The following is a 14,542-nucleotide window of genomic DNA, read 5'->3' on the forward strand; positions in this document are numbered from 1 at the left end:
ACAACTCAGGTAATAGCAAGAATTTATTTCCAGTGTGGATGAGACAGGCTCACAGAAGCTGTCTCCTGCCCCTGCCCTGAGCTTTTCTCTGGGTCCTATGGGGCAGAAATTAGTCCTAAGAACATAGTCTTTGTCGATGGAAATAGGCAGTACACTAGCTAAGGGGAGAGTTACAGACATAGAATACAGCAGTAGTTTCTAGTGAACAAATCTCAACAGACTGAAGCAGTTTTGGCCATGGAGGTATTTGGAATTCTAATGACAAGGTGTTTCCATTTAGCATAACTTTGGTAGGATAGATTTTTTTCACAAGATAGATCCTGAAAGATCTTCTGTGTCCATATTCACCATTGGGGTTATTTAGACGTGAGATTATCTCAATGATCCAACTTTTTTTTTTCTTTCTTTTTTTTTTCAAGGCTCATTCTCCCTATCTCACCTAAGCTAGAAGTTCAACAGTCACTCATGAGCCCAGTCCAACTCCTGATTAGCACTGAAGCTTTGACCTCCATTTCTGTCCTGGACTGGTGACCTTCCATACCTTCAGGGTTCAGCATATTTGTGCTGGATTTAATGCACACAGCTAATCAGCTTGAGCCCACTGTATTGTAGAACTCCCCTAGGACCCCAAGACTTAAGTGGATCCTCATCTCAACTCCACTTATTCAGGATTAGTTGAACCCCAGAAGTATCACAGCCTCTTCAGACATGAATGTGCAGACAAGGGATTGAATTCTGCTGAAGATCTGTTAAGATACTCCATATCAAAAAAAAAAATACTCCAGATGAGTATTTAGCCCAGTTTATAAAGGGCACAACATGAACTGAAACTTTTGGCAAGGGTTTCATCAGAAAAAGATTGAATAAGTTTCAAAATCCCTTACCTTTTTGATTCAGCTTTTACATTTTGCTATACATTTATAGCCCAACCATTTTTTCCCCCACATACCCAGTTCTTAGCTATTTTGTATTAATGCCATTCAGTGACCCAGTTTTTTGATGTCTAGGGGAATGATTGAAGGAGTTTTTGAAGAAGCTCTGCTTGTCCTGACCGGAGAAGATAAGAGCAATAATCCCCAGTTTCATAAACATGGCGCCTGTATGCCATGCTTTTGTGGAATCCAACAGGGCAGAGGGGTTGCAGAGCGGCAGCTGGGACGTGTGGTTTTCTGTGCTCTCAAGCAGGATCCTCTGGGGGAAGAGCTGTGTGTTCCTTCTGCAGGGATTATAGTTTTTCATGGTCTGGCCATCACAGACAATACACAGGTTTTTGGTGGCCTGTGTGTTTGATTTGGCAGTATGACATCCATTTCAGTGTTTTAAAAATAAAATACTATCTAAAAGCATACGGGAAACTGAAGGCTGGAAAGGATTATGGACGTGTAGCTATTTACTTTTAGTGTTTCTTCACTGAGAGAAGGCGAGATGAGTTGCCGTTCGCACCAGGGCAGCTGAGAACCTTGATGGAACTTTGGTCCTTTGCTTGTTCTTCACCTCCCGCTTCTCAGTTCTTTGCATGCTGGCTACCAGTCTCATTACAAGACTGAAAATACAAGGCTAGAAATGATCCCTTTATTTTCCTTGGCTTTTTACTTGTTATTCAAATATGTTTTATTGATACCTCTTATCATTACATCATGAATGTAAAAGCTTCCCCCTTCTTACCCATTAAAGCCCTCCTTTGAGACAAAAATAATTGAGTAGCTGGGCCCTACCCAAGATCATGTAAGATTCATTAGTGAATCTTAGTGACAGTAGATAGGAGATTCTACCTTAATATTTCCCCCCCTTTCCTGCCCGCCCCCACTGTAATTGGGAAGCGGGGGGAGACGGGCTGGATCTTTTATGTGATTGTAGCTATTGTGTAAATTGTTCACTTGAATCAGATTATTTTCATATGCATAACAATACAAATCTTCCAGTGTTCCTCTTAATTCTTCGTATTCATCATTCTTTATGGTACAACAATGTTATGTTCATTTGCCATACTTTTCTCAGCTATTTCCCAGGTAATGGACACCAACTTTGTTTCTGATTCTTTGTCAGAACATATAGTGCTACTATGAATATTTTGGTTTACATCCAGTTTTTGTCTCTAGTTTTTGCTTCCTTGGGGTATATGTCCAGTATAGGCAACTAGGTGGCACAATGGATAGAGGGCCAGGCCTAGAGTCAGGAAGACTCATCATCCTGAATACAAATCTGGCCTCAGACACTTACTAGCTGGGTGACCCTGGGCAAGTCACTTAACCCTGTTTGCCTCAGTTTCCTCATCCATAAAATGAGCTGAAGAAGGAAATGGCAAACACTCCAATATCTTTGCCAAGAAAATTCCAAATGGGGTCACAAATAGTTGGACACTAGTGAAATGACTGGACCACAAAACATGTCCAAAAATAGGGTAGCTGGATCAAAAGCTATGTATATTTTGTTAATCTATTTTTGAGCCTAGGTATCACTAACTCATTGAGGCTGGAAGTGGTGGGGGCACTAATGGACCCTATCCTTCTACTGATCAATAAGTAACCTCACCAATAAAATATAAACTTCTTAGCCCAGCATTTAAAACCTTATAAATGCTGGCTATTGCCTGCCTTTCCTATCTGACTTCATTGCTTTACTACCAGTAACATAGGCCCTCCAGCTATTTTCTATGTACTTCATTCTACCTGCCCTCTCCAACATCCTTTCTAATGCCTTCCCATTGCTAGAATGGCTTTGCTCATTCCTTCTGGTGCCATCTCCTACCTGAGACCTTTGCTGATCTGTCCAGTTGTTGGGACACCAGCATTCTTAAAATAGTTTCATTCTCTTTTTCATATACTATGTATTGATGTGCCTGGGGATAAATTGTATCTGCCAAGGAGAATGTTTCATAGTTGTCCTTGTATCCACAGTTCTTCACAGCACACAGGAAGTTAAGGGATGTTTGTTGAATCAAATTAAAATCATGGGCCTATGGAAGCAGGCTGCTTGACTTGTCATTTCTCTCTTTCTTTCTGCAGTATCCCTTACATATGATAGAACTATCTTTGACAACCTCTGTGTCCTTCACTGACATCACAAAGAAGCCGGAGTTTACAAAGAGCGAGCTAGAAACAGACTGGACACTGCCATTTGCCTCGCCTTTTGCCTCTAATGGGGCATCAAGTAGAGAAATGGGATCTCTGAGAAGCTGGAGTACTCCTCTTGTCCTTCTGTGTGGATTATTATGGAACCTTCTCAACTTAGAGATGAACTGAAGAAAGGAGAATCACATTTCATTCTTGCCAGTGAGGGTTGGCCAATTCCTGTTCATTCATTATGACCAAGGAAAAATGTTTCCCTCAATGATGGCACAGGAGGAAAGGAATCTTTATGTATTGTGGCGTTTCAGAAAAGAATTCCCTCAACTCAATTCTTTCTAGTAAAGCTCCAGATGAGTGGCGGCAAGGCATAGTACATGGCTAGACTGGGAGTGTGAAAGGACTTTAACCTCTTACCATGTGTTGGCTGAGTGATCCCGGGCAGCTTTTGTGTCCTTCCTGCACCCTGGGAAGCACTCTGCGGTTCCCAAGCTGCACAACAGTTGCTGATCTTCACTGGTATTGGAATTTTTCTACAAAGGTCTGACGCAGGAAAACAGTATTTAGGCATGGTCTTAAGCAGAAAGGAGCTAAATCACCTTCTGAAGGAGAAAGTAAACTTCTAGGTATTCAAATCCATATTCAAATCATCTGTTACAGGAATAGAAATGAGTTAAAATGTTTACTCAACGTAAACTTGACAGTTACTGTCATGAAGTACAAAAACACTCAAGAGTTCATAACAAAGAAGTGTTGACACCCCGTCTTGGCTCCATTATGGGCTACACTTTTTTGCCAATACAAAAATGAGAAAGGCAATTCTCTTTTCTTTCTCACATTGTTTCTGGAGCATACTCTTCATTCACTTTTTCAGCAGTTAAGGACTATATTGTTTGTCCACCTCTTCCTTTCCCCCAAGGTCAGGGAATACAGAAGTGATTTAGTATCTGGGTGTTGCACTAATTTCCCAGGATTTAGGTTTAATCCTGACTCTACTCCTTATTGATTAATTACCTTTGTTGCCTTCTGCAAGTCACTTAACCTATCTAAGTTGTAGTTTCCATATCTTTAAAATGAAGAAGATTGAAATAAGACTTCTCATGTCCTAGCTCTAAAATCTATGTTCCTAGATTTCTAAAGTTGAAGTAATCATCTCCAGTGGAGAGTGCCCTGGGATCTGTGCTTGGTCCTTGGCCATTTAGCCCTTTTTGTCAATTACTTGGATAAAGTCATAGATGATATGCTTACCAAATTTTCAGTCTGCATAAATCTTGGAGAAAAGCAAACATATTGCATGATTGAGTCAGGATCCAAAAAGATCCTAACATCCTAAAACATTGGGCCGCATCTATTAAAATAAAATTTAATAGGGCTAAATTAAAATTTTACATGGATCAAAAAAAACCCCAAACACAACAACTAGCTTTATAAGATGTGGGAGACATGGCTAGAGAGCAATGTATTTATAATAATAAAAACCAACAGCAGCAAGGTATAGGAAGAGAAATTTCACTCAGAATAGCTACAAAATGCATAAAATAAAGGAATTAACCAACCAACACAAAAGTAATATATACAGAAATGAAGCTCAATATGAGTCAACAGTGCATATAATATGACAGTGCTCCTTGCCCCCAAAAAGCTAATATTATCTTAGGCTTCCTTAAGAGAGGCATAGCCTCCAGAAATAAGTGTATGTGGAAATGGGTTTTTTTGGCACTTAAATTTAGAATAAAACCAATACTTTTTTAAAAAACTACTTAATGTTCATATTTTTTCCTATTCTGCTTTCTACATCTCTTCCTTTTATTCTCTCATCTCCCATTCACTTTTCTCAACCCTTTGGAGTCTGACTTCTATCCCCACCATTGAACTAAAACTAAGGTGACCTCTCCAAGGTCACCAAAGAACTCTTCCTTTGACCCTCAGTCCTCACCCTTTTTTATTTTTCTGCACTCTTTGACACAGTTTACCATCTCCGTCTTGAATATTCTTTTTTTTATTTTTTGAATATTCTTTTCTTTCTGGTTATGAAGGAGTTAAGAATAATGCTGAGATTACGAACTTGAAAGGCCAGAAGAATGATAGTGCCTTTAACAAAAATGGGACATTTGGAGTTCAAATCTGGTTTCAGATACTTGACACTTACTAGCTGTGTGACCCTGGGCAAGTCACTTAACCCCAATTGCCTTACAAAAAAAATTTTTTTTAAATAAAAAAAATGGGACATTTGGAAGAACAGTGAGTTTTAGAGGAAACATGATGAACTCTTCCTCCTATGTATTGGGTTTGAGATGTCTCTAGGACATCCAGATTTAAATATCTAATAGCCAATTGGTGATGTGGAACTGAAGCTCAAGGGAAAGATGTGTTGTATATAATAGAAAAGTAAGTTATCTGCACAGAGATAATATTAAATCAGTAGGAGCTAATGAGGTCACTAAGAGAGACAATGTAGAGAGAGAAAAAAATCCCAAGAAAGAGCCTTAGAAATTAATCATAGTTAGGGGTCATGGTAGAGATAAGTTAGTAAATGAGACCAAAAGCAGACAGGAGAACCAGGACCAAATAGTGTCACAAAAACCCAGGAAAAAGAGTACTCTGGAGGAGAGAGAAGTCAACAGTGTTGAATGACACTTGAAAAGGTTGAAAAGACTGAAGTCTAAGAAAAGACTGAATTTGTCAATTAAGAAATCACTGGGAAGGAGCAGAGACAAGATGATAAAGAAAAGGCAGAGACTCTTCTGAGTTTTTCCCCAAACTTTAAATAATGCCCCAAAACAAATTCTAGAGGAGCACAACCCCTAAAAGGATGGTATGAAAGAATTTTCTACCCAAAGACAATTTGGAAGATCAGTAGGAAAGATCTGTTGCACAGGGGTAAGAATGGAGTGCAGTCCAGCTCAGGCTGAGACCCAGAAAACTGGCACTGGGGCTTGAGGGCAACTCAATCAATGGCAACAGTGACATTTCCAGACCTCACAGCCCATAGACAATAAGGGAAGCTCAAAAAACAAACTCCAAACTGCTACATTCAAAGTCTCAAAGAAAAATATGGATTGGTCTTAGGCCATGGAAAAGCTCAAAAATGGCTTTTAAAATCAAAAATCAAATAAGAGAGATAGAGGAAAAATTAGAAAAATGAGAATGATGCAGGAAAATCATGAAAAAATTGTCAACAGCTTAGTAAAGGAAGCACAAAAAATACTAAAGAAAATACCTTTAAAAAACAGAATAGACCAAATGGTAAAAAATCCAATAAAGAATGCCTTAAAAAGCAGAATTGGCCAAATGGAAAAAAGAGGTACAATAGTTCACTGAAGAAAAGAACTACTTAAAAAGTAGAATTGGCCAAATGGAAAAAGAGGTACAAAAGCTCACTGAAGAAAATAATTCCTTAAAAATTATAATTGGGGGGCAGCTAGGTGGTGTAGTGGATAGAGCACCAGCCCTGGATTCAGTAGGACCTGAGTTCAAATCCAGCCTCAGACACTCGACACTTACTAGCTGTGTGACCCTGGCCAAGTCGCTTAACCCCAGTTGCCTCATTAAAAAAAAAATTATAATTGGTCAAGTGGAAGCTAATGACTATGAGACATTAAGAAACAAAACAAAAATCAAAAGAATGAAAAATAGAAGGAAATATGAAATCTCTCCTTGGAAGAACAACTGACCTGGAAGATAGATCCAGGAAAAATAATTTAAGAATTATTGAACTACCTGAAAGCTGTGATAAAAAAAAAAAGTCTAGACATCATTTTCCAAGAAATTATCAGGAAAAGTTGCTCTGATTTTCTAGAACCAGAGGACAAAGTGGAAATTCAAAATCTCCTGATCACCGGAAAGGATCCCAAAAATAAAAACTCCCAGGAATATTATAACCAAATTCCAGAGCTCTCAGGTCAAGGAGAAAATACTGCAAGCAGTCAAGAAGAATTCAAATATCATGGAGCCACTGTCAGGATAACAAGATTTAGCAGTTTCTACATTAAAGGGTCAGAGGGCTTGGAATATCATATTCCAAAGGGCAAAAGAGCTAGGATCTTACAAGCAAGAATCATCTACCCAGGAAAACTGAGTATAATCCTTTAGGGGGAAAATGTATATTAAATGAAATAGTGGACTTTAAAGCATTCCTGATGAAAAGAACAAAGCTGAATAGAAAATTGACTGTCAAATACAAGACTCAAGAGAAGCATGAAAAGGGAAACAGGAAAGAGAAATCATAAGGGATTTTATAAGGTTAAACTGTTTATATTCCTACATGAGAAATTGATACTTGTAACTCCTAAAAACTTTCTCATTATTAGGGCAATTAGAGGGAGTATATATGTAGACAGGGGACATGGGTGGGAGTTGAATATGATGGAATGATTATCTAAAAAAAATTTAAGAGGTGAGAAAAAAGGAATGCACTGGGAGAAAGGGAAAGGGAAAAGTAGAATGGGGTAAATTATCACATAAAAGGGGCACAAAAGAGCTTTTATAGTGGAGGGGAAGATGAGGGACACAGGGAAGCAAGAGAACCTTACTCATCAGAATTGGCTCAAAGAGAGAATAACACACTCGGTTGGATATAGAAATCTTTTACCTTACAGTAAAGTAGGAGGGAAAAGGAAAGGGGGGGGGCGGGGACTGATAGAAGGGAGGGCAGATTTGGGGAGGTAGAAGTAAGAAGCAAAACACTTGAGGATGGACAGGGTGAAAGGTGAGAGAGAGAGTAGGATAAATGCAGAAATTTGGGTGGAGGGAAATAATCATAACTGTGAAAACAATTTTACAGCTATGATAAGGACCTCATTTCTCAGCTATATAGAGAACTAAGTCAAATGTATAGAAATAAGAGCCATTCTTCAAATGATAAATGGTCAAAGGATATGAACAGGCATTTTTCAGATGAAGGAATCAAAGAAATCTATGGTCATATTAAAATGCTTTAAATCACTATTGGCCGGAGAAATGCAAATCAAAACAACTCTGAGCTAGTATTCCATACCTATCGATTTGACTAATATGACAGAAAGGAAAATGGCAAATGTTGAAGATAAATGTGGGAAAATTGAGACACTAATACACTGTTGGTGAAGTTGTATAGTGATTCAACTATTCTGTAGAGCAATTTGGAACTATGCCCAAAGGGTTATAAAACCATTAATACCCTTTTACTAAGTAATACCACTACTATGTCTATATCCCAAATAGATCAAAAACAAAAAGGAAAAGGACTTATATGTACAAAAATATTTCTATATGATTTCAGTGGTGGCAAATCTCCATCAATTGAAAAATGGCTGAATACGTTGTATATGATTGTGATGGAATACTATTGTATTATAAGAAATGATGAGCAAGATGCTCCCAGAAAAACCTGGAAAGACTTACATGAACTGATGAAAAGTGAAATGAGCAGAACCAGGAAACACTGTATACAGTAACAGCAATATTGTATGATGATTAATTGTAAATGACTTAGCTATTCTCAGCAATACAGTGATGCAAGATAATTCTGAAGGACTTAAGATGGAAAATGCTATCCATCTCTAGAGAGAGAAATGATGGAGTTTGAATGCATATTGAAGTATACTTTTTCTTTATTTTTCTTTTTTGTCTGTTTTTTTCACAATATGACTAACATGGAAATATGTTTTGCATGACTACACATGTACAACCTACATCAAATTGTTTGTCTTCTCAATGGGGGTTGGGAGTAGGGGATGAAGGGAGGGAGAGAATTTGGAACTCAAAGTTTTAAATGAACATTAAAAATTGCTTTTACATGTGATTGGGGGAAAATAAAATATAATTTTTTTAAAAAAGAGATCACTGACAATTTTGGTGAAAGGAGTTTTAGTTGAATGTTGAAATTTAAAGCCAGATTGCAAAGGGTTGAGGAGGAAGTGAGGAAAGGAAGTAAAAGCAAGGAGTATGAAACAGCTTTTCCAAGGATTTTGACTAAGAAAGGTAGGAGAAATAGGGCTATTGTGGAGTCTAGTGAAGGTTTTCTTTAAGGATAGGGGACACTCAAACATGTTTGGAGGTACTCGAGAGAAACTGGAGATTAGAAAAAGATAAGGGATGATTGTGGTTGCCATCAACGGGGGAAGCAGTGAAGGAATGAAATCACATGTAGAGAGGTTGGCCTTGACAAGAAGGGACAACAACATTTCCAGAGACTTAGGGAAAGGAGGAAAAAGTAAGGAATGATGTCAAGGGATTTTGACATGAGAGAAAATGGGGGAGCTTCTCAGAGCCACAGGTGAGAGTTGGATGAATCAGGCAGACACCAAAAGTGCATGAGCAGCACTGAAGAGGTCTCAGCAAGTCCTCAAACCAAAGGTGCTAGTCTTTCCTGAGTACCCGTATACCCCATGCACATAGGTTAGATGTGGCCAAGGGAAGAGGGACAACTTTATGCTGCTTCAGGTCTGCTTGGGTTCAAATCCTACCTCATATGCTTTACTGGACAAGTAAACTAACCTCTATGCTCCAGTCTCTTCATTTGTAAATGACCTTTAACACCCCTTCCAACTCTGAAGTTGATGATCCTTATGATCCCAAACCTTCTGCTGATACCATCACCATGCACTCTCTGAGCATACTTTCTGGGGAGTCCTTCTGTCTTTAGACATCAGTCACCTCATATCCCTGTTGCTACTCCTTTGGGTGTCAAATTTCTGCTGCTCTTTTTCCTACCTCTTACTCTGCCAGACTTCGTTGCTCTCTGCTGGGCACATCACTCTACAGGTTTCATGGTGTCTCATAGGCAATTTATTCCTATTATTGGGTTCTGAGCTTCATCTCTTCAGGGTCCCCTTCCAGGCATCATGGTGTGCATGCATGCTACAGTGTGACAAATAGAAGACTTTGTCTAAAAAGGACAGTTAGACAGCTTTTTTTTGTCATAGCCAAAGCATACTCAGCTAACCAATGCCAGACACAGTGCCTTAAGGCCAAAATTAAGCCTTTACTTTTAACCTTTTTTCTTTTGAACTCATGTCCTCTACCTCCAGCCATTGCTCTTTTCCATGGCTGCCTCCTATTTATGCCTTAGTGAATGTTTGATCTTCTCTGAACTGTTTTGTTTTGTGTTTTTTTGTGGGGTTTTTTTTTGGGGGGGCAATGAGGGTTAAGTGACTTGCCCAGGGTCACACAGCCAGTAAGTGTCAAGTGTGTGAAGCTGGATTTGAACTCAGGTCTTCCTGAATCCACAGCCGGTGCTTTATCCACTGTGCCACTTAGCTGCCCTCTTAACCCTTTTTTTCTTGAGCTAAGATCACACTCCTTTTATCCAGATAATTTATCTGGTTTAGGATTAAAAATCCCTTAGATCCATCTTGATCTGGCTTGCAAATTAATTTGAACCAGAACAAAAGCTAAGGAAGGAAACTCAAATTATTATTGTCTACCAATCATTCCTGGCTTTATTATGTGTATCTATCAGCAACAGCAGAAAGAAGAAAAAAACACCTTGCTATCTACCTAATTGAAGATTGGGTCTCGATTCATAATTTCATTGGTAGAAGGAATTCTTGGATGAGGAGTTATGCCATGCAATTATCTAGGCTATAAATTGCCCATGTCCCTGGGAGGCTTTAATTCTTTTTTTTTTTTTTTGTGAGGCAATTGGGGTTAAGTGACTTGCCCAGGGTCACACAGCTAGTAAGTGTCAAGTGTCTGAGGCTGTATTTGAACTCAGGTTCTCCTGAATCCAGGGCCAGTGCTCTATCCACTTCTCCACCTAGCTGCCCCACCCCGCCCCCCCCCCCGTAACCCCCCCAGTCTTTAAATAGCTATGTCTTGTAGACAGAGCCTGGAGACAGGAAAAGCAACATCCAGCAGTCAAGGAAGAAGCTGGATCTTCACCTCACCTTTGGGGACTAAAATGAGATTTTTCTTTTTTCCTTTCATTTCTCCAGCTATTTCTCACCTCCCACACACATTGGTCATGATGTCCACCAACAGAGGAACTGCCCCAAGGAGATACCCTGTCCAATACCTGGAGAGTCATTTTGATAACTCCAGGCACAACTAAAGGAAATAGTCTTCAGACAAACACTGATATAAAGAAATAGTCCCATGAAACTGGAAAAAACTTCATAAAGTATGATCTCTGATCTTGATAGCAGAGAAGAGAGCAAGAACTCTCCCTGACAATGGACAGATGAGTTTCACAAAGTATGCCATAAAGAAAGAAGTTTGAGAGAGTAGAGAGGAATGAAAGGTCTTGGTCACAGGGGATCCTGACCTGTGTGCATCACTACTTTCGTACCCTATGAATGTGTCCTCTTCCCATAGATATTGCTGTATTAACTTCATGCTTTGTGGCTACTGGTTTTACTGAGCCGTTTTAGCAAATGCGTTTGCTGTGAACTTATTGAGTCTTTCGGCTAACTGTTAAGGGGAAGCACACTGATGAGAAACTCATGAGTTATAATTTAAGAAATATATACTCTTAGGGTACCCTCGACCCTGAGGTTGCAGCTTTCCTTTGGGAACACAATGCACAAATATGAGCACAAAACAAGTTGGGGGAATTTGTTGAATGTTATATGCTTCTTTTCCTGCTTCTATTCTCTTTAAACAACTGCTTTCCCCCCCCCCCCCCTTGGTATAATCCATGTGCTGGTTGAACCAGTTGTTTTCTTGTCAATGCCTATACTCCTTACATTTCTTCTTTCTAATCTACTGCAAAGCATTAAAACTTATTCCAAGTCAACCACTTTCTTTTTTTATCCTAGATGTGTTCATTTTGTTTGTGTAAAAGCTTTTCATGTAATCAAAGTTATCTGTTTTATCTTTTCTAATTGCTTCTATCCCTTGTTTATTTAAGAATTCATTCCCTAATGCTCACCAATTGGAGAATAACTGAATAAGTTGTGGTATGTCTTTTGATGGAATACTACTGTGCTATAAGAAATGATAAGCAGGATAGCTTCAGAAAAACTTGGAAAGACTTACATGAACAGATGCAAAGTGAGATGAGTTGGACCAGGAGAACATTGTACACAGTAACATCAACATTTCTACAGTGATCAACTGTGAATGACTTAGCTTTTTGTTGTCCAATCATGCCTTAGTCTTTGTGACCCGATTTGGGGTTTTCTTGGCAAAGATATTGGAGTGGTTTACCATTTCCTTCTTCAGCTCATTTTACAGATGAGGAAACTGAGGCAAATGGATTTAAATTATTTTCTCAGGGTCACACAACTAGTAAGTATCTGAGACTGGATATGGACTCAGGTCTTCCTGACTCCAGGACAGGTGTTCTATCTACTCCACCACCTAGCTGCTCCTGAATGACAGCTATTCTGAACAGTATAATGATCCAATACAAGTCTGAAGGACTCATGATGGAAAATGCTATCCTCTTCCATAGGAAGAACTGTTAGAGTCCGAATACAGATTGAAGCATACTTTTTTGTTAATTTTTGCTTTCTGTTTGTGTTTTCTTTCACAACATTACTAATGTGGAAATATGTTTTGCATGACTGCACATGTATAACATCAAATTGCTTCCCTTATTGAGGGAGGAAGAAATTCTGGAGCTCAAAATTTTAAGAAGTAAATGTTTAAAATTGTTCTTTACGTTTAATTGGAAAAATAAAATATTTGAAAATCAAAGTTGGGGCAGGTAGGTGGTGCAGTGGATAGAGCACTGGCCCTGGAGTCAGGAGTACCTGAGTTCAAATCCAGCCTCAGACACTTAACACTTACTAGCTGTGTGACCCTGGGCAAGTCACTTAACCCCAATTGCCTCACTAAAAAAAAAAAAAAGAAAGAAAATCAAAGTTAAAGAAATTAATTTATCCCCTACTTATAGTGGTGTATGTGTTCTATTTCTCCAGCATGGTGCCTGGCAGAGAGTGTTTAATAAAATATTTTAATTTTTTATGTTATGTTCTTCAATATTGTAAGTCATATATCTTTTGAACTTATGTTATATGGCATAAGAAATTAGTCTTATCTCATATCTCTGATGTGTGTTTGATATTCAAGATATATAAACTAATATAAATAAATAATAGCAAAAATCTTTTTCAACCCCAAAAGATAAGAGGTCAAAGGTAATGAACAGAGGAGAGTTCTGGGAAGATATTAATGTGTTAGGCCCAAGAGGAGATGCTAAATCCCTTACAAATAGCTCAGTAAAGCTCTAAAAATGCTTCAGAAAGAATAATGAAAACATAAAAAAAAAGAGAATTAGCTATAAACTGCTTTACTCAGTCCAGGACTGCATGGAAAGACTTCCAGAATCCCGTCCAAATGCCAAATAGAGATTGGAAGGTTGTTGGTGCCCTCAAAAGTAATAAGGGAAGTTGGAAAGGGGGAGGATTTGGGGAGAAAGAATTAACAGGGAGGAACTTGTCAAACTAGCTTTTAGCTCTAAGCCTTAAACTTTTTTCACTCTCCCAGATTGAGGATTTTCCAATAAATTTATGACAGCCCCTTTTAACTATTTCATCCAATGAACATTTGTTGAGCACCTCCTGTGTAGGAGACATCTTTCTAGATGCCAGTAAAATGTAAAAAGCCTCCCAGATAAAAACACAGACGAGCCCTCTTCCTTGGCTTATGAATTGGGCAGGAGGAGCTATACATTTGCTACAAACAGCTGGCAGCGGGGATTCTTGAAGAATCCTGGTTTTGCCACATAAGCAAAGTCTGAGTCAAAGAATCAAGATATGACCTGAGTGACAGGGCCCTCACTGAGGAAATTTGTAACTATTTCTAGAGTGCCTTGCACCATACAGATTTGTCCCTGTGGTGGATGCATGCTTTTGCGGAGGGGCGTGGCAACTAGGGAACTGACTGATGCAATAGCATTAGAATCGCGCAGTCAGGGATAAAATACAGCATTTTGGGTCCGAAAACGGTGCCATCGTCTATTGTCTTTTCTGAGCCGTGCAGAAGCAATTTGGGAAATGAGTTTCCCAAGGAAACCGTAGAGCAACCTGGTGTTGCCAACCAGGGGTAAAGCATTCCCTCTCTGTTCTGGGATTTTCCCACCCGCGAAATGAAGGTGATTGATACTAGGCGTTCAACACACATTCGTGGACTGATCGATCGCCTCCCGAAACCCATCCTGGGACTAGGAGAGATTTTTATGCATATGCTCGGAATCGTCTGTTGGTGAAAAAAAGTGAACGAGGCCATTGACACGAGGAGACCGGTGTCTGGGCATCCTTCCTTTGACCATTAAGGCTCTGATGCCAAGAAGCCGACAGACTTTTTATTGGCTCGTCTGGACCCAGGGAAAGAAAGCGCCTGCCACCCCGGCGGTACACACAGAGTCAGCGTCTCTCTACAGTAAGAGAAAGGGCGGGGGCGGGGGGCGGGGCGGGAGGAGAGAAAGGGCGGAGCCCGCCACGTGGAGCGCGGCAGATTCTCGAAAGCCGTTTACGCCGGTGCCGTGGCCGCTCACGCTGCGTTCGCCGGTTCGCCTGCGCCACCGGCGTAAGCTTCCTCTCCGGAGGGAC

General features: G+C 39.6%; 1 protein-coding gene across 1 annotated transcript in view; it reads left to right on the forward strand.

The window, feature by feature from the left end:
• TCTN3 (tectonic family member 3) overlaps window positions 1–6,216 on the forward strand; it is a 31,992-nt gene extending 25,776 nt beyond the window's left edge. Inside the window, 2 exon segments of the mRNA XM_043987734.1 lie at window positions 3,006–3,194; window positions 3,196–6,216. Coding sequence (XP_043843669.1) covers window positions 3,006–3,194; window positions 3,196–3,231 — 225 coding nt within the window. The 3' untranslated portion in view covers window positions 3,232–6,216.
• The last annotated feature ends 8,326 nt before the right edge of the window (window positions 6,217–14,542 follow it).

The sequence above is a fragment of the Dromiciops gliroides genome, chromosome 2 (assembly GCF_019393635.1).
Source record: "Dromiciops gliroides isolate mDroGli1 chromosome 2, mDroGli1.pri, whole genome shotgun sequence".
Lineage (NCBI taxonomy): Eukaryota > Metazoa > Chordata > Mammalia > Microbiotheria > Microbiotheriidae > Dromiciops > Dromiciops gliroides.